This window comes from Chrysochloris asiatica, unplaced genomic scaffold, assembly GCF_000296735.1.
Source record: "Chrysochloris asiatica unplaced genomic scaffold, ChrAsi1.0 scaffold00071, whole genome shotgun sequence".
Lineage (NCBI taxonomy): Eukaryota > Metazoa > Chordata > Mammalia > Afrosoricida > Chrysochloridae > Chrysochloris > Chrysochloris asiatica.
Window position 1 is genome coordinate 3,347,649 of NW_006408589.1, and position 21,306 is coordinate 3,368,954.

At 39.2% G+C, this 21,306-nt stretch overlaps 1 protein-coding gene across 3 annotated transcripts in view; it reads right to left on the reverse strand.

Annotated features, from left to right (window-relative positions):
* The window catches only part of CPEB4 (cytoplasmic polyadenylation element binding protein 4), a 95,281-nt gene that overhangs the window by 45,695 nt on the left and 28,280 nt on the right, over positions 1-21,306 (reverse strand). For all 3 annotated transcript variants that reach the window (XM_006864798.1, XM_006864797.1, XM_006864799.1), the window contains exon 2: positions 17,706-17,787. In XM_006864798.1, the coding sequence (XP_006864860.1) occupies positions 17,706-17,787 (82 nt within the window). The remainder of the gene's footprint in view (positions 1-17,705; positions 17,788-21,306) is intronic.

Consider the following 21,306-nt stretch of genomic DNA (forward strand, 5'->3'; position numbering starts at 1 on the left):
TTACGGGAGTAGAAAGCCTCATCTTTCTCCCGCGGAGCGGCTGGTAGTTTCGAACTGCTGACCTTAAGGTTCGCAGCCCGATTCAGGGATTAGGGGGCGGAAAATCTCCCAAACTGTTTTTCCAAAGAACCACGGCAAAAGGTCACATAAAAGAACTCATTTTACCAGAATCAAATGTGCCCTTCAGTGTTCGGCTGTCTGATGTTGTTATCGTTAAGTGCCGTGGAGTTGGTTCTGACTCACAGTGACCCTGTATAGGGTTTCCAAGCAGCGGCTCGTGGATTTGAACTACTGACTTTGTGGTCAGGAGTCCAATGCTTACCATCATACAGCACCACACCAGGACTCTGCCTGGTAAATGAGAAATGTGTAAATGTTAATGAAGATGGAAAGGAAATATGCTTTGCTTTATTGTAGATATTGCATTTTCTACAAATAGAAGATTTATGGCAACACTGTGTTGACCAAATCTATTGGTACCATTTTCTCAACAGCATGTGCTCACTTAATATCTCTGCTTCACAGTTTGGCAATTCTCAACATATTTCAAACTTGTAGCATAGTGGGTTACAAGTTGGGCTGCAAGTTGCAAGGTCCAACAGTTTGAATCTACCAACTGCTCCACAGGACAAAGATGAGGTTTTCTGCTCCTGTAAAAATTTATAGCCTTGGAAACCCTATACAGGGTCACTATGAGTCAGAACTGACTCCATGGCACACAACCACCACCACTATATACTTAACAGACTACATGACAGTGTAAATAAATTTTATATGCACTGAGAAACCAAAAAAAAAAAAAAAAGAATATACCTCACATTACGGTGATATTCACCATATTGCAGCGGTCGGGATCAAACCTACAATATTTCCCAGGTATGCTTGTATAAGCAGAAGCCTAAATATAAGTTAATTCTACTCCATTGTGGATTAAAGGAGGCATTTGTAGCACCTGTTTCTCCTATCTGACAAAGGCTGTCAGGAACACATTGAGAAGTGTGTTGTCTAACAGTCCACACTCCCAGGAATGGTTTCAAACATCACAGATGATGCTCCAAAATGCTATTTGGTAGAAATGACAATCTTGGATTTGGTAAGCTCTCCAGCTGCTTCTCGGAAACCCTATACAGGGTCACAATGGTTCAGAATCGACTCGATGGCACTTAACAGTAACAATTCTAATGGCAATAGCCTGAACAGAACACCCGAGAGAAGTTCTCTATAGTAGTGTTGCACAATGTTTTATAATTATTAAAATAGATTCCTGGTGTGGCACGGTAGGATAAAGCATTGTACCGCAAGGTTGGTTTGAACCACAAGGTTGGTAGTTCAGATTCACCAAACACTCCTTGGAAACCATAAACAGGGTTGCTCTGAATCAGAAGCACCTCCACAGCACTTAAAAACAACTGTGAATTCAGAAAAACCTTTAAACATATTTTAATGTATTAGATCAGTTCCACATTCTTTTGGAAGATAATCATGCACATGTAAGTGACATCTCTCCATCTAACTGGAATGTTTGGTCATAAATGGGGTCACATGTCCTTTCAAATCACTCCCAAGGCTGAAGAGACTCCCAATCCCAGGTTGAGAACAGAAACATTTCACAAGGCCATATCTACACAACTTCCTAAACATAGTATTTCTAGGACTACTTCAAAAAGAAAATATGCAGTCTACAAGTAGAGCCTTCATTCAAAAGCCTAAATATATCTAAAGTTATATCCCTTCTACAAGTTATTCAATGCTAAATATGTCACACTCAGACACATAATATTCATGCCCTATTTGCAGTCATTACAAACTATAAAAACCTCAAATTTTGTCATTCAGAAACGTAAAGATACTGAGTCGAATCGTAGTAGATGATAATTTAAAAATCATTAAATTCCATCCCTTAGTTCACAAGTAAAAAAATGGTGGTAAAGAAAGAAGTGATCAACCTATGGCCATATGACTCCTAGTGGCAGAGTCAGGTGAGACCACAATCCTAGATGTTTTTCCCTTTTTTATTTCTTAAACATTTGGGAAAGTACACTGTGGGTTACTGCACCAGACTGCAAAGTTGCTTTGAACCATAAGGTAGGTGGTTCAAGCTCATCAGTCACTCCTTGGAAATTTATGGGTCAGAACCGACTCAAAGGTACTAAAACACAATTATGATCTAAATAGTTCTGGTGTGGCACTCTGGGATAAAACACTGGATCGCAAGGTCAGCTGTTTCTTGGAAACCCTATGTTGTTGTTAGGTGCCATCGAGTCGGTACCAACTCATAGTCACCCTGTGCACAACAGAATGAAACAGTGCCCAGTCCTGGGCCGACCTCACAATCGTTGCCACAGTTGAGCCACAGTTGATGCTGCCACTTTGCCAATCCATCTCGCTGGGGGTCTTCCACTTTTTCTCTGACCCTCCACCTTACCAAACATGATATCCTCCAGCAAATGGTCCCTCCTGACAATATGTCTGAAGTATGAGGGACGAAGTTTGGCCATGCTGGCCTCCAAGGAGTACTCTGGCTGCACTTTTTCCAACACAGATTGGTTTGTTCTATAGGCAGCCCATGGCACTTTCAATATTCTCCTCCAACATCATAACTCAAAAGCATCAGTTCTTCTACGGTCTTCCTTATTCACTGTCCAGTTTTCACATGCATATGAGGTTATTGAAAATATCATAGCTTGGGTCAGGTGCACCTTACTCCTCAAGCTGACATCTTTGCTCTTCAACACTTTAAAAGGTCTGTACAGCAGATATGCCTAATGCAATACATCGTTTGATTTCCTGACTGCTGCTTCCATGAGTGTTGAATAGTTGATCCAAGAAGAATGAAGTCCTTGACAACTTCAATCTTTTCTCCGTTGATAAGAATAATGCTTATTGGTCCAATGGTGAGGATTTTTGTTTTCTTTACATTGAGATGCAATCCATACAGAAGGCTATGTAGTCTTTGATCTTCATCAGCAAGTATTTTAAGCCCTCTTCACTTTCAGCAAGCAAGGTTGGATCATCTGCATATCACAACTTGTTAATGAGTCTTCCTCCAATCCTGATGCCATGTTTTTCTTCATATAACCCAACTTCTCAGATTATTTGCTCAGCATACAGGTTGAATAAGTATGGTGAAAGAATACAATCCTGTTGCACACCTTTCTGAATTTTAAACCATTCAGTGTTCCCACGCTGCATTCAAACAACTGCCTTTTGGTCTATGTACAGATTACTCATGAGCACAATTAAATGTTCCATAATATTCATTACTTCGCAATGTTGCCCATAGCTTGTCATGATCCACACAATTGAAATCCTTTGCATAGTCAATAAAGCACAGGTAAACATCTTTCTGGTATTCTCTGCTTTCAGCTAAGACCCATCAGACATCAACGATATCCCTCGTTCCACTTCCTCTTCTGAATCCGGCTTAAACCTCTGGAAGTTCTCTGTCAGTGTATGTTTGCAGCCGTTTCTGTATTACTTTATAAAGTCAAACTTTACTGGCATGGAATATCAAAGATACTGTCCAATGAATTCTGTTTTCTGTTGGGTCACCTCTCTTTGGAATGGGTATAAATATGTATCTCTTCCAATCAACTGGCTATATAATTGTCTTCAAAATTTAGTGGCATAGATGAGTACCTCCAGTGCTGCCTCACTTTCTTGAAAGATTTCAATTTTTATTCCATCAATTCCCGGTGCCTTGTTCTTTGCCAGTTTCTTCAATGCACCTTGGACTTCTTCATTCAGTATCATTGGCTCTTGATCTTATGCTACCTCTTGAAACAGCTGAATATCAACCATTTCCTTTTGGTACAGTGACTCCTTGTATTCCTTCCATCTTCTCTTGATGCGTTCAGCACTATTCAATAATTTGCCCAGAAAATCCTTCAATAACAAAAGTCGAAGCTTGAATTTTTTTCTTCAGTTCCCCCAGCTTGAGAAATGCTGAACCTGTTCTTCCTTTTTGGTTTTCTGACTCCAAATCTTTGCACATTTTGTTGTAATATTTGACTTTGTCTTATCGAGCTGACCTTTGAAATTTTCTGCTCAGCTCTTGTACCTCCTCATTTCTTCCATTTGCTTTAGCATTTCTACACTGGAGAGCAAGTTTCAGAGTCTCTTCTGATAACTATTTTGATCTTTTCCTTCTTTCTAGTCTTCTTAATGACTTTTTGCTTTCTTCATGTATGATGTTCTTGATGTCATCCCACAACTCTTCTGGTCTTCAGTATTTAGTGTTTAATGTGTTTAATCTGCTCTTCAGATGATCTCCAAATTCAGGTGGGATATATTCAAGGTCATATTTTGGCTCTCGTGGAAACCCTATGTTGTTGTTGTTATGTGCTGACGAGTCAGTTCCGACTCATAGCGACCCTGCACAGGGTTCTGAGACTGTATATCTTTAAGGGAGCAGAAAGCCTCATCTTTCTCTCGTGGGACAGCTGGTAGTTTCGAACTGCTGACCTTGTGGTTCTCAGCCCGATTCGTAACCACTCTGCTACCAGAGCTCCTTAGAAACCCTATAGAGGGTTGCTATTAGTCAGAACCAACCTGATAGCACTTAACAACATTTACAGCTAGGAGTCCTAGTGTAGGGTTGTAGAATAAGTACTGGATTGCAAAGTTAGTTTTAACTATAAAGTCAGTGATTCACACCCACCAGCAGCTCTTCAGATACCCCATACAGATCCACTGTGAATTGGAACCAAATTGACAGCACTTAGTAACAACAACAACATTAAGAGCTAGAGGGGATCATGGTGTTTCTGTAGTATAAGCACTGGATTGTGAACTACTAGGTTATTGTTTCAAGGCCCCCAGCCACTCCGCAGGAGAATGATGAGGTTTTCTGCTCACACAAATAATTACAGCGTTGGAGACCCTATACAGAATTGATGGCACTGAACTGACTTGATGGCATGGAGCCAAAGCAACAACATTATGAGTTTAGATGTCTTTGGGTGGTACAGGTGGTACAGATGGCACACTCAATAGCTGATCAAAAGGTGTGAAAGGTTGGAGATTCAAACCCACCCAGAGGTATCTCGATAGAAAGACCTGGCAATCTCTTTGTGAAAACTCAGGTACAGAAAACCTATGAAACATAGTTCTACTTTGACACACATGAGGGTGCCATGAGTTGAAATCAACTCCCTGACAACAGACAATGGTACTGTAAACTAACAACTTCTGTTCATTTACAATAAAGAAATCAAGTGACTATTCAATCAGCTGAAGGACTCCTTGTTGTGCAATGGTTAAGTGCTTAGCTGCTTGAACCCACCAGCCATACCATTTTGTGGGGTAGTTCTACTCTGTCATACAGGCCCACTATGTACTCCTAGTGTGGTGCTGTAGAATAGGCACTAGACTGCGAGCCACAAGGTAAGCAGTTCAAACCCACCAGGTGATCCTTGGAAACACTATACAAGGACACTATGAGTTGAAACCTACTTAACAACATTTAACAACAGCAAAGATAAGTCAAAACCAACTTGACAGCATAACAACAATTAATCAGCCATGTCAGATATTTTACTATTTAAAACATTATAGAACAGGAAAACTTAGTCAGCTGAAGTTAGATTGGTTTCTAAGCTCTTTTTATTTCAATTAATCATGGCTGCTCTTCAGAATTACAGTTGTGTCCTTATTACCTACCAGTTTCTCAAAACTGAAAAAGGCCCTCCTAATTGGCTGATAGTTCATTCTCGTTTTTCAATGTATATCAACTGGCAGAGACCCAACTGAATTCCAAGGAGATTATAGAAGCACTTTCCCTTCAGAGTTCCATTCTAATGTTCTTAATTGACTGGTTACTAGGTAATTGCAGGAATAAAACAAAACTTTGCTTTTAGAACTAAGTGTACTAGTGTGGGACTGAACTGAGAAACCAGCCCATTAAATAGAAAAATGAAGTCTACCTAGCCATCTCAATTTCTTCCTTCCTAGCCATCTCAATTTCTTTCTCCTTTCTCTATTTCTTTTTATTTTTTTAAGTTTTTATTGTGAATTAAGTGATAGTTTACATGGGAGAACATTAGCTTTACATTCATCCTATTGTATATCGTTTCATTGCAATGATTACAATCCCCTCCATTTATCATCAACCATCCAAAGGGTACACCCCACAAGCTTGCCACTCAGCCATCAGCACACAGCCCCTCTCCCTCCCTGAGTTCAGAGTTTCCAGTTCCTCCATCTCTCTACAGCATCATCTCTGCCTTCATCTCTGGAGTCACTACTTCTCTGGGTAGGGTCCCGCACTCCGCTCCTCTCCCTTGATGGTCCCAGACTTCAAAATTAACTCAGCTTCTGGACTTCAAAAATCAACCACTCCCCTCCTTTTGTTACAAAACATCTACCTTTACATTTCCAACCTTCTCAGTCAGTCCTGATAGCAATTATTCACTATTGAACCACAAGAGTCCTATCCCCATCTCCTTTCATAAGCCCTGTCCAGACAGGCTGGAAACTACTCAGTGGAAATTCTACCTTGCCTTTGTAGCCTCTCCTCCTCCCCCATTTTGGATAGCCAATGTCTAAGTTGCCCATCCCTGTCAACCCTACGTACCGAAGGGGTGGGAATGATCCTTGCTGTAAAGATTTCTTCCCTCTTTTGAGCTACTACATCTATTAAGTACAGGTCAAGTTCATCAAATTGTAGGGGGATCTTTCTTTCCTCTTCTTTCTTTCTCTATTTGAGTTCTGATCATCCAGCCATTGAAGCCAGGTCAAGTGGGTACTATCTGCAAGTATAGCTGTTCTTGTGCATTTCCCCTCACTTCATATCAACTGGATACTTCACTCTCTGCTCTAGTCCTCTGTGGCCATGTCCCTGTCTCTGGATCCAGGCATCCCCAGGTCTTGCGATACTGCTGGCCAACTAGGTCTCAACCCGAGTTGACAGGAGTCTACTGAACATGGTCGGAATTGGCTCACAACTTCATTGCTGTTTTTCGCCTACTTCCCTTTTTCAGTGTCCAATGTGGTCACCAGCCAGACCACATGCCTGCTCGTATATCCCCCTTGAGTCTCAGTCTTGGAAGGGGGTTTGCCCTGAAGGGACCCGATTGCTTGCCTTGATGTCTCCTGGAGGAGCAACTTGCTTGTTTTTGTAGTAGTCAATCAGACTGCCTTTATTGTTTTTTATTTTTCCTGCTGGTCTTTCTTTCAAGAAGTAGCTTCTGTTCTTCTAGTTGCTCCAGGCTGGTCTGCTTGTCCTTTCAAGTGGAAATTTCCCTCCTCAGAAGATTCTGGACAGGGATCAGAATTCCACCTATGGTCTTATGCAATGCACAGGCTCCGTAGGAAGCCTTCTTCACTGGGCAAGTTCTAGCCCCATTTTAGGTATTCCAAAAAGTAGCCTCTTTTTTTTTTTTTTTTTTTTTACAAATTATTATTGCTAACCTGCAACAAAGTCACTGAGTTTTCCCTCTCTTCACAAATCAGACACACATAGCTAGTAAGTGAAGCAACTGCACATAATATCCAGGAAGAAATTCCATACGTATCAGGAAGTAATAATTTTGTAGCTAGCTGTGCAACTGTTCCTTCCTTCCTGTTGCTAAACTGCACGCAAAGAGAAGCTTGGATATTTTTATGACAGCTAAAATATCTAAAGTGATGCTGCTTCCCCTCCTCCATAGTCAGCAAACAACATATTTCAGGATTATGTAACAGGATCAAGGAAAGCCTTATAAACTTTATAGACAACTATTATATTACTTCCATCATCAAAAGGGCATTTATTAGGCAGGCATAGTATACAGGGGGAGCTCTGGTAGCATTTGTTGTTAGGTGCCATTGAGTCTGTACCGACCCACAGCAACCTTATGCACAGCAGAACGAAACACTGCCCGGTCCTGGAGTGGTTACAAATCAGGATGCTAACCTCAAGGTCAGCAGTTTGAAACTACCAGACATTCTGCAGGAGAAAGATGAGGCTTTCTGCTCCCATAAAAATTTACAGCTTCAAAAACCTTGTACAGGGTCATTATGAATTGGAACTGATACCACAGCACTTAACAACAACAACATAGAAGGTTTTCAAGGCTGTAAATCTTTATGGGAGCAGAAAGCCTCATCTTTCTCCCACCAAACAGCTGGTATTTTCGAATTACTGACCGTGAGATTAGCGGCCCAATTTGTAAGCACTACACTACCAGAGCAACCTATATAGAGTCGCTATAAGTTGGAGCCGACTCCTTGGCACACAACCACCACCAGAATACAGTACTGGTGTGGCGTTGTTGTATAAAGTACTGGACTGTAAGGTCCGTTTGAACCATAAGGTTGGCAGCTCAAATTCACCAACTGCTCCTTAGAAACTTATACAGGGTCGTTAGAAGTCAGAACCAATTCAACAGCACTTAACAACAAGAAGACGTATATAGGGGAATACTGGTGTGGTGCTGTAGGATAGCTAACTGCAAGATCAGTGGTTCAAACTCACCAGCAGCTCCTGGGAAACCCTGTACAGAATGGCTATCAGTTGGAACCCTCTCAAAGGCACTTAATAACAGTATATAGATGCTGTAACGAAATGAGATGCAATAGTCACCTCTCTCTATAAAGGATTTTACAATAATGCAAAAGAAAAAGAATTAATACTATCAAAAGATAAATAAATGATAGGAGGCAGATTCAAAGGTTAATTGAAAAACGGAATTAAAATAATGGAAATTTTGAAGCTCCCTCTTCTACTACATTAATTTGGATATAGAACAATTACAAAATATCTCTATAAATGTCTGAACTCTCTTTTTTATAACAGAGCAGTTCAGAATATGTATCACTGACTAAGTCTCAAGATCTTACTAGTTGAGTATCAGTAGTCCAGAATAAGCACTGGACTGCTAACCACAAGATCAGCAGTTCAAACTCACCAGTCTCTCATCGGAAAACCTATACAAGGTTGTTATGAGTTGGAACCAACACGAAGGCACTTAACAAGAACAACTAATGTCATTCAGATTTCATTTCTGAATAGAAACAATGATTAGTTTTGTCTGTCACATGGTAAAACCAATACTTATTAAACTGTGCACAATACTTACTATGAAAATATAAAGTACTAAAGAAAAGTTCTTGCTTAGTTTGTTATCTGATTGTTAATTGTTCTAGGATTTATGCCTAACTGCCTAATGGCTACATCGAACTTATTCCTATAATCCCTGCCGTGAACATGTATCCAAACAAAATTAAGTCACAACAGCCACAGAATAATTGAGTCTTAATATAACTGAAATGAAAAACAAAATTTTGAATGAGTAAAAAGAATCTTTAAAAGAAATGCTTAGGAACTTAAAACTTCTAAAACATGTAAGATTCAAGTTCTAGCCACGCCCCTCCTTTACCCAGGCCTGAGCCCTCATTTCTTGCCCAAGTGAAAGCAGAATTGCAATAAAATTTTAAATGCTTAGTTAATCTCCATGGACTCAAAAGAAAAGTCTTTGTGCTCAGTGTTCAGGATTAATTTAAGGTGACTGCTTTTCTGGACCAACATCATGGATGACATAAGATAAATTCTCCCTTTCTGACAACTAGTTATGTGAGTTTCAGAACAAATAACAACAAGGGTCAAATATTCTATCACAAATTTGTGGCAGATAGAGGGGGCAAGAGGTCATTACTTTCTACTTAAGAATATATATATTTTATAAATAAACAGAGCAGAAGAGGATCTGGCCATTATACAAATTGGTTTCAGTTCAGAGGCCAGAATAAGGAAGGATTCAATCCCAAACTAAAATCACTTCAAAAATATTTTTTTTGTCCTTTTCCTCCCCCCTTTCCCCTTAACAACAATTAGCAACCTCCAATCTGAAAAATTCACTTTTATAAACTCTGCTTATACAGTGCTGACTGAAAGACAACAAATTCTGACCAAAAATAAATCTGCAAGGAGACAGCTGTTCCAAATTAAGAATATCTCCTGGACCAGTAATACAAAGAAAATCATGCCACACTATTTTGCCCTCCTTCCTCCTCACAAAAGAAGTTACCTCAATGTAGAAGCCCAGGTCCCACCACTCGGCACAACTAAGCACAGGCAAAAAGGAAAGACTGTTTAGGATGTTCCATTCAGCAGTCTGGACAGGTAGAGGGCAAAAATTGATGAAATGTACTGCATTTCTCAGTATCTACAGACAAAATTCATTGTAGCCAAGTATTCATTATATTATTTACCAAGTACCTTACTCCATTATTCATGAGGCTTCTAGAAGGAAGGCAATTTTGCACTCTCGACACACCTCAGCTACTCCCCTGCCATGTTGCTTTGAATTACTTGGTATCATCCAAACAGAGCAAGAAGGAACGAGCCGGATTCAGGAAGGCTCCACCAAACTTACAGGGTGCAGCTGCCTGGTCAACTCTGAATCCTTAAGAAAGTCTGGTAATATCAAAAGATCCAGCAATTAGCCAGAAGACTTTGAGGACCACATCATACTAATTTACTTGGAAGAAGAAATTTAATTATGAGCCCAAGTAAAATTAGCTGGTTTACATGATCCATTTCTGCTTTATGGTATGCCCCATTAAAAGTTCCTTAAAGGAAAATGTCCACCTAACCCTTTTAAAAAAAGGGGGGGGGGAGGGGATGGTAGTTAAGGTGCAAAGAAGTGCTTTCTCAAACTGCCAAAGGCAAACTGATTTAAACAGAAAGAGGTTAAATATTATAAGAAAAGATACACCACCTCCAACCTTACTAAACATAAATCATTCTAATTTTATATGCAGCAGAACCTCTTTTAGACTGAGTCTCTTTCATTTAACAAGTTTTTTTTTAATTCCCAAATTATTTCAGATTTAAAACGGAATGATATAAAATTGAACCCTATATTCAGCAACTCTCACAGCTGATTTCTAGAGCTCTTAGTCTCCATAAAGTCTGTATCAGTGTATCTGTTTAAAAACAGCAGTATCTGCATACAACATCCATTCTCTAAAGTACAGAACTTGTGGCTACAAATTGGAATACAGGAATATGAGAAGAACTGTGTTATCAAAGGAAAAGTTAAGGTCTCCTGGTCTCTTGTTTATTACAGATATTATGCAGCACTAGATTCATTCTCATTCTATATGTAAATAATTATCCCAAAAGTCATTCTCTTATAGTGACATTAAAAAAATCTCATACGAAATTACTGAAACAGGCTTTGTGTACTAAACTCTCAACTGATTTTCACGATTTTGTTCTAGACAGGCTATTATAACTTCTTTTGCTTAGTAACAAAGAAAAGAGGCACAGATGGACTCATCACTTGACTACTCATTTACACAGTCTTTTCAAACACATCCATAGCAATGAAAGTATGGGGTCCCAAATTTAATGTGTACATAAAGTGTTTGAAAATGCAAGGTCATATACACCTTCAACAATCAGAAATTTAAAACCGCATTTTTAGAGCAGACCCATAGCTCTTGAAATAATTTTATTCAATGAATGCATGAAGCACAGGAGGCAGTAGTATGCCCATTACATACTCTACATATGCAACAGGTTTCTTGGGCACCATGGGATTTGTAAAAGATGGGCATTTTAAGCAACTTGCATTTCTGAATTCAATAGTTATTGCTCACATTGCAATGAAGTATTGGAAATGCCTGAAAACTCAAGATGGACTGTGGTGATGGATATGTTGAGTCCCCCTTCCCAAAACAGAAAGCATGATATATTCTAAAACAGTATTAAGAGACAAAGAGTCCATTTTCACAACACTCAGGGGAACTAATATGATATTCTGGCTCATAATTTAGTTAATTAATATCTGAAGAACATATTTTGACAATTCATGATTGCCTTTGTTCTCCCACGATTTTTAGTGTCCCATTTGGCTTTGTACAGAACCAAACAAGTTGGAGAAGAAATTGTTTTCATGTATAGGATTTAAAATAAAATACTCAACCACTATGATGAAACTGTAGATTGTTCTAATCCAATCTGACATCTCATAATTTTCCAGCACTGTTTTTTGTCTCTCTATATTGTCAGGAGGGACCAGTCACTAGAGAAGGATATCTATCACGTTTGGTAAGGTGGACGATCAGAGAAAAAGAGGAAGACCCCCAACGAGATGGATTGGCCAAGTGGCAGCATTGATGAACTCAAGCGTGGCAACAGTAGTGAGGTTGGCCCAGGATCGGGCAGTGTTTCATTCTGCTGTGCATAAGGTCACTATGAGTCGGTACTGACTCGATGGCACCTAACAACAACAACGTCAGTGTTGCCTCCCTCGTCTTCTATTCCATAAACTACTATGTGCTTTGTGGTTTATGCCTAATTCCTTTATTCCTTCATACACAGGAAAGGGGGGAAAAAGCTCCTTAATTTTCAGAGGTCTCTCCTATCAATGGACTCTAACACCGTTCCATGAATCTCTGGCTGTGGCCAACCTAGACTTCAGAAGGCTGGAAACAAATGTACTCGCATGTGGTTTTAATCTATTTCATGCTGTTCAACTTTTAATCAGTAAGCACCAAATCTACAGGCCAGAAAACAGAAAGATACAGTATTCCCCAAATATAATAATCATTATAGCATCTACAACAATAAAAGGAGATTTTTTTTTTTTTTTTTTTTTCTTCTGGGCAAGTGAAGAAAATACTTGATAAGCCTAAAAATTTTGTAGCAATGTGCAAACTACCACCTGGGAGATGGAAATTCAAAATCAGTCTCTAGCTCAAGTTCCTAGCTTATGAGCCTGGGTGTGAGGTAAAGAAAATGACATCAGTCTGTGGAGAAAAGATTCTGCAGATTGTCTCTGGCATTGGTAATGAAGAAGTAAAAAATACGCAATCTCATAGACAAAAATAACATGCAGATATGCCAGCTGACCAGAGAAAGGACATGGAGATAAGATGTGGGAGGACCCTTTCCCACCTCAAACTGCTGTACATGAAGAAAATGATAAGTCTCAAATTCTTAGAAAACAATGTTTAAAATAAACTGTAAAAAGGCTATGTGAAATGATGGCTATGAACTCCTTTTAAACATTTGCTAAAGGAAAACAAATTTTCAACAAACTGGTTGGATCAGCAATACAGTTTTTCTTAAAGAAGCTCAAAAACTATTTGGAAGTTAATAAGCACATTAGGATATGATGGCAAAAAAGGATAACATGTTAATCCCACAATATGTAGGGGATAATAATATATTCATACCAATTTATTCAACATGTAGTTTTCATATTTCTTTTAGGCTCTAATTATTTAAACACATGCACACACAATGCATATCTTTGAGGAACTGCAAATGAAAAGTAAACATAAAAGGTAAACAAAAGGTATATAAAAATGAGTCACTCACATGCATTTTTAAACATGTTTTAACATAAAAGTCATACATAAAATTTGCCTTCATATAACAGAGCATTTTTTTAAAGTTTTCAAATAAATCCTTTTAATTGAATTTTTAAACTTTTTTTCAGACAGGTATATTACTCTCTAAAGAAGCTAAGGTGGTGCAACGGTTAAGTGCTTGGCAGCTAACCAAAAGGTTAGCAGTTCGAATCCATCCAGACTCCAAACCTACTGCTGTCAAGTCGATTCCAACTTACAGAGACCTTTAAGAACAGAATAGATCCAAGGCTGCCCATCTTTATGGAAGCCCACTGCCACATCTTTCTCCCCCAGAGCAGCTGGTAGACTAGAATCATTGACTGTTTTTGATTACCAGTTGAGCACCAGTCACTGTGCCACCGGTAAAACCCTTTATGAGAGTTCTACTCTGTCACATGGGGTCTCTGTGAGTCAAAAATTGACTCAACAGTATGTAGCAACAACATATTGATCTCTCCTAGTCAGATTGAGTCCTGGTGTGGTGCTATAAAATAAGCACTGGATTGCTAACCATAAGGTCGGCAACTCAAACCCACTAGAAATCCTATGAGTTGGCACTGACTCGACAGCACTTAACAACAAGTTACATAGAAGTTGAACTTTTTTCTTGCAAAAAGAGCACATGAAAAGATTAGTTATTTATTTTCATAATGAACAGGCATATTTCAGATACTTTAAAAAGATAATGTGCTACGTTAGAAACACTGTTCCTAAAACAGCTACCAAAATCAGAAGGGAATTAAGGTATTCCCCTGAGCAAAACTACACTTCTGGTACTGACTGTCTACAGTGCTATAAAGTTAAGCATCTTGGCTTTACCTATAATCTTGCATTTTAGGACCATGCACTCATCTGTGAGTTCTTTATTGCTCTCTGAAGGAAAAACACACGAGGTTCATTTAATATGCTGAAGTTACCTTGACATTTCAATATAAACTGTTCAAATGAAACTGCCTTTTCTTATTTGATCAACATGAAGGCAGATTAGCTAATAAGTAATAATATGAGGGGGGAGCGTCAAAAAAATTCATGGAAAAGTTCCATTACCTTTCAATTTCAGTTTTTCCATGAACTTCTTGAAGTTTCCTCATATATATCATGCCTTTTTATTAAGTATCTGCTATGATCTCTAGATCCATTCTATCATTCAATCCTCACAATCACCACCAACTGAAACAGCTAAGTGGTATTTTAATCCCACTCACCACTCAGACAATTCTTACTAACGGTGACCTTTTAGGGTTGAGAAGAACTGCTCCACAGGGTTTCAGAGGCTGTCAATCTTTCCTAAGTATGCGGCCTCATTTTTCTCCTATGGAGAAGCTGATAGGTTTGAGCCACCAGCCTTTTGGTCAGTAGTCCAATGCTGAACTCACTTCACGAGCAAGGCTCTTTATTTTTGAAACCAGATACATATAACTCCAAACCCCTGGTCTTTCCATTCTGTTGTTGCTATTGTTGTAAAGTGCTGTTGAGTTGGTTCCAACTCTCAGGGACCCTATATAGGGTTTCTGAGGAACGACTGGTGAACTTGAAGTACCAACCTTATGGTTCATACTGACTTTGCAGTCCAGGGCGTTAACCCGCAGCGCCACACCAGGACTCCTCCATTCTGTTATGTTGCATTTTATTAATCTCACATTCTAAGACTAGGTTAACCAGATTTTACTTTTCCGTCACTTAATTTTTTACGAATTAGGCTGTGAACCATAAGGTCAGCAGTTCGAAACTACCAGCTGCTCCGCGGGAGAAAGATGAGGCTTTCTACTCCCGTAAGGATTTACACCCTCGGAAACCCTGTACAGGGTCGCTATGGGTCGGAACCGACTTGAAGGCACTTAACAACAACAACAACAAAATTTTTCCCTAAAGAAACTCAACAGCACTTAACAACAACAATTACTTATTAAAGCTCTAATGTGGTGCTGCAGGATAATGTGCTGGATTGAAAGGTCGGTTTGAGCCGCAAGGTGGGCAGTTAAAACTCACCAATCGCTCCTCAGAAACCCTCTACAGGGTCACTATGTGTCAAAATGGACTCGATGGCACTTAAGAACAATAACAGCAATTACTTATTATCCTTAGTGCACAGGAAGCTCTAAAAAAATGATGGCAGGAGTAACTACATTTATAACAAACAAATGTTATTTAGCTACATTTTTGTACTTAATTTTTTATTTTGAAATAATTATAGATTCATAGTAAGTTGATAAATGTAATAGAGAGATTCCATGTACCCTTCACCCAGGCTCTCCAATATTACCTTACATAACTATAGTATGATACTAGGAAATTTTACATTGGTACGATCTGTAGACTTCACTCAAATTTTTCCTTTACCTACTTTTTGAGATTGGGTCATTTTTTTCTGGTGCCAGAAAGGACCTTGGACTCTCATTCTTCTGATGAGAAAACATAGGACCAAAAAGGCCAAATGACACCCTCAAGGGCAGTGTGCTGAGAATTCTAGAAATAAAACCAATTTTCAGTTAGAGATCATCTTTCCTTACTAATGACAACTGCTAACAAGAAACAGGAGGATGCATCTAGGTTAGAGTCATACATCAGAATTCCCGGATGAATTCAGTAAAGACCTGTGAAACATTTCTATTTCAATATACTCTCATCAGATGGGTACATATTTTCCCCCACACATTATTTTTGTGGCACTGTACGATAAGCACTGGACTGTTGACCACAAGGTCAGTGGTTCAAACCCACAAGGCCTCTGTAAGTCAAAACCAACACAAGGGTACTTAACAACAACCAGATCCACAAAAGCTCTCATTAAAAAAATTGTCACGATTGGTCTGTGGAAACACACTTAAAGTTTTACTGCATCAGTAAGATGAGAAACGGAACGCAATGCTATGTTAAGTTGGTCACAACTTGAAGTGCTGGCCGCTCCCCGGGTGAATCCTGGTGTGGTGCTGTGGAATAAAGCACTGGACCACAAGGTCAGTTTGAACTACAAGGTCAGAAATTCAAAATCACCAGCTGCTCCTTGGAACCCCTATAAAGGATCACTATGAGTCGGAACCGACTCAATGGCACTTAAAAATTCTCTAGTGTTGGGCACTAAGCAGGCTTATACACATTTATAAATGAATGATGAAAGAAACTTAAGTAGATGACCAAACATCCCAACATTCCAAATTTCTTTAACAACAACAATTAAAACTCTGTTTCCTATTAAAGTAAGATTTTTGTAAAGAAAACATTTTGCATTGCAGGGTGGTTATCACAAAATCATAGGCTGACTGAGCTGAAGAGGCCCTTAGACTATATAATGTATCTGGTCAGTCTCAACCTTGGCTGTACTTTAAAGTCACTTGAGACATTTAAAAGAAGTTCCCAAGACCAATCATGGAGTGGGGGCAGGGCATCTGAGTTTTATTTTTAAACCTCCTCAGGTGATTCTAAGTTCCTTATTATAAAGGTGAGAAAACTGAGGCTTAGTCACTAAATGTTTTATTCAAGATAATACAGCTCGCTACCAACAAAATTGTCATGTTGTCAGGACCAGTCGCTGGAGAAGGATATGATGTTTGGTAAGGTGGAGGGTCAGAGAAAAAGAGGAAGACCCCCAATGAGAGGGATTGGCCAAGTGGCAGCTTCGATGGACTCAAGCATGGCAACAGTAGTGAGGCTAGCCCAGGATCGGGCAGTGTTTCATTCTGCTGTGCATAAGGTCGCTATGGGACGGTACCAACTCTATGGCACCTAACAACAACAACAACCACCAAAATTGAGATTAGAATCCAAGTAGGATCCCAAAGAAAATATTTCAAGAACTACAGTTTCTTTTCACTTTAACTTTCAACCTATTGGCCGTTAAAAAAAAGTGAACATAGGCAAAAATAAAACAATAACAAAACAAAAAAAACAACTCTCAACATTCTCATGGGATACTGAGCAGTTTTTGCCTGAGATACAGAAAAAGAGATGTGTGATTCATGTCTTTCCAGTGAAGTGTCCTCCCTTAGCAATTTGTACTTCTGTGGCACCAAAGGATAAGCACTCCAATCTCAAAGTTAGTTTGAACCCCATGGTCGGCAGTTTAAACTCAGCAGCCATTCCTTGGAAACCCTATACAGGGTTGCTATGAGTCAGAACCAACTTGACAACACTTAACAACAGCAGCAAGTTCTCTTCATAGGCATTGAGATGGATGGACTGTGTGTGGCCATCAAATATGTTTGATTATTCAACAAAAAAAGAGGTATATGGGTCAAGTTATTGGAACTTAATAGATCCCCAGTATGAATCCAATATTTGCCATATTGCTCATCTGATTTATTATACAGACAGTACACTTTTAACTATTTACTGAAATCATATTGTTATATTTCTAAAATTACCTTTAATTGAATCATTTTCAGCTCTCATTATGTCAATGAGCGAGCTCTCCAGCGAGTGCATGTCAAACGTCCGGGGGCGATCCTGTAAACACAAAGAGTCACAAACCAAGTTTAAAAATAATACTGAAATGGAATAGAGGAAATAACCTGCATGATATTGAACACAGATCAAAAAGTGTTAGTTTTATTCTTCCTGTATAGAGCACACACTATTACTAAATTTATTATTATTAAAGGTTTCTTAAATGTTAAAAACAGAAAAATATAAGAAACACAAAAGAAAGTACAAAGGGCTCAGCAAATAGTGTCAGGTATGATTTCTAATAATAATTGCAACAAACACATTTCTTTATTCCTAAAGCAGAAATAATTAAAACCAATTCCCTTAGTTGTTACAATCATTATACCAATGTAAAAATAAAATTCTTAATCTTTCTCTAGCACATAAGACTGCAAAGATGTGGCAAAGCTTTCCCAACTTGTTCTAACAGTTACCTACTAAACTGACACCTGTATGTGCTACTCATAATAATTCTACTTTCTTATAAGTCAAGGTTTGAAAATAGTCATCAAATGCCTGTAAGGCCACTGAATGGCAACATATTCTACATTAAACATAATTCATAAATCACAAGTAAATTATACCTTTATTAAAAAAAAAAAAAGAAAAGATTTATCTATAGGGAGCCCTGATATGGAGCTGCAGGATAATGCACTGGACCTCAAGGTTGTTTTGAACTGCAAGGTCGGCAGTTCAAACCCACCAGCCACTCCTCAAAAACCCTAGACAGGGTTGCTATGAATCAGAACTGACTCTACAGCACTTCACAACAACAATGGGGAGCCCTGGTGCGGCACTGTAGGATAAGTACTGGACTGCTAACAGCAAGGTCCGTGGGTCAAACCCAAGAGCCATTGCTTGGAAACTCTATACAGGGTTTTGGAATGGACTCAACTGCACTTAACAGTAACATACACTTGATTGTCTCTATAATGCTAAAAAGGTTCCATAGCAACTTTCAAACTAAAATGAACTAGGAAGAAAGGTCTCCTGATCTATTCCTTGAATGTCAATAATTCACCTACTCTATAGATTAATTTTTAAAAATGAATTGGCATTGTAGGATAAGCAGTAGACTGCTAACCATAAGAGCAATGGCTCAAAACCACCAGTCATTCCTCAGAAACCCTAAACAGTGTGACTATGAGTTAGAATTGACTTGGTGACACTTAGCAACCACAACAAGGCGCTCTGGTAGCAGAGTGGTTACAACATGGGTTGCTAACTTCAAGGTCAGCAGTTCAAAACTACCAGCTATTCCCGTCAAGATTTACAACCTTGGAAACCCTATGTAGGGTCGCTATGAGTCGGAACAGACTCCACTGCATATAGTCACCAGCAACAACAACAATGAACAAAATAAGAAGAGAAGTCTGTCCCCATATAAAATATTAATTTTGGTAGAGACCTCCCCCCACCCCAATTAAAAACAGATTTGGTATAATGAGGTACAGGAGCTACCCTCATTATTGTGATGAACCCTTCTCTTAGGAAAAGGAAAAGAGCAATAAAGGACTGTTGAAGCATGTCTTTTCCCAGAGCCGATGCACCCCCACCTGCTGGCCAGCATGCAACAAGTCATTAGGCCCTCTAACAACCTACTCATTATTTCTGGTAAATAAAGGATAAAAGGATTCTGACCAAAGTTAGAATCTGGTTGAAAAACCAATTACATTTTGATTCTTACTTCCTTCCTCAACTTGCAAAGTTAGGTTTTATTGTGCTGCCTTTAAAATGAATAAATGCATAAAAGAAAGAAGGGGTGTGGAGAACAATGCTGCACATAAAAACTGGTTTTAAAAAATGTATTTCCAGAGTGGGTACGGAATCTTAACATACACAATGTCCAAAGGGGACTTGCATTTTTCTGGATGAAGAGCATTACAGATAGCTAGCGCTAAAGCTTAGCTTGATAAGTTCAAAGTAGAAGATGGAAACACTTAAATTAAACTGCATTATTATCAAACTTTAAAACTAAACATCTATTAACAGCATTAATTTAGAATTAAAGTTAAACCAGTAATATATGTATCTGACCCACCTTAAAAACAGACATATACAGAAAAAAACATTACAAGATTACTGTCTTAGTTACCCAGTGCTACTGTAACACAAAATATTCCACACCATGGCTTTAAAGAACAGAAATTTATTTTCTTACAGTTCAAGAGGCTAGAAGCCAGAGTGAGGCTCTAGCAGGTGATGGGGGTGGGGGAACTCCTTCCTTGTGGGTAGCCCCAGGAGTTCCTTGGGTGTGCCTGTGTCTGTTCTGCTCTTTTTAGAACTCAGAAGATTTTAGGTTTAGACTCTTCCCTGCCCTTGTATTGACTCATTAACATAACAAAAGAAAATCTTATTTCCAAATAGGGCCATATTTACAGGTACCCTCTGCTGCTTTAGAATTGAAAGGGAGCCAGAACTCCATGAATTTTATTGTCTCATCAACATTAAAGAATCTTTGAAAAGGAAACATTTACTTTGAACACCAAAGGGTTAGTATGAAATCTGAAAGAGAATAATTGCATGATATTCGGGCTCAAACACAGTACTGTTTCTCACAAAGGGGTTTCATGTCTCTCTCTCACACACACAAATATACACACACAGATTGTGTTGTGTCCAAGGCACTATTATGCTTCCCAGGGGAGAGCCTGACCAACACCCAGAGGCCTCTCTAACTTTAATTAAATCTTGCCTTGCCAGAAGCCAAAGTTCCCAGTCATTAATCAAAGTCTAGTGGTGTGGCAGAGTCCTGGTATGGCACTGTAGGATAAAGCACTGGACCCCAAGGTCGTTTTGAACCACAAGGTCAGTGGTTCAAACTCAACAGCTGCTTCTTGGAAACGCTATATAAGGCCGCTATGAATTGGAACCAACTCAATGGCACTTAACAATAACAAGTGGTATGGGACCAGCCCTAGAGTCCTGGTATGTAGAATAAACACTGGACCGCACGGGTCACTCTGAGTCAGAACTGACACTGAACAACAACAGAAGCTCTGGTAGTGTAGTGGGTTATGAGTTGTGTTGCTAACCTCAAGGTCAGCAGTTCAAATCTACCAGCCTATCTGCAGGAGAAGCATGAAACCTTCTGCTTCTGCAAAGATTTATAGCCTAGGAAACCCTATTGTTGTTGTTGTTAAGTGCCATCGAGTCGGTTCCGACCCATAGCGACCCTGTACAGGGTTTCCGAGGGTGTAAATCTTTACGGGAGTAGAAAGCCTCATCTTTCTCCCGCGGAGCGGCTGGTAGTTTCGAACCACTGACCTTAAGGTTCGCAGCCCGATTCGTAATAGAGGGTCGTTATGTGTCAGAACCAAATAACCACCATTACACCATCACCACAGTTCCTCCCAGAAGGAGTCCTGGTGTGGCACTGTAGCATAAGCACTGTACTAACCGGAAGGGCACTGGTTCAAACTCATCAGTGCTCTATAGTAACATATATAAAGGGTTACTATGAGTCAGCCAACTCAGTGGCACTTAACAACAATAAGTCCCTATCAGAAGTCCTGGTATGGAGGATAAGCATTGGAATGA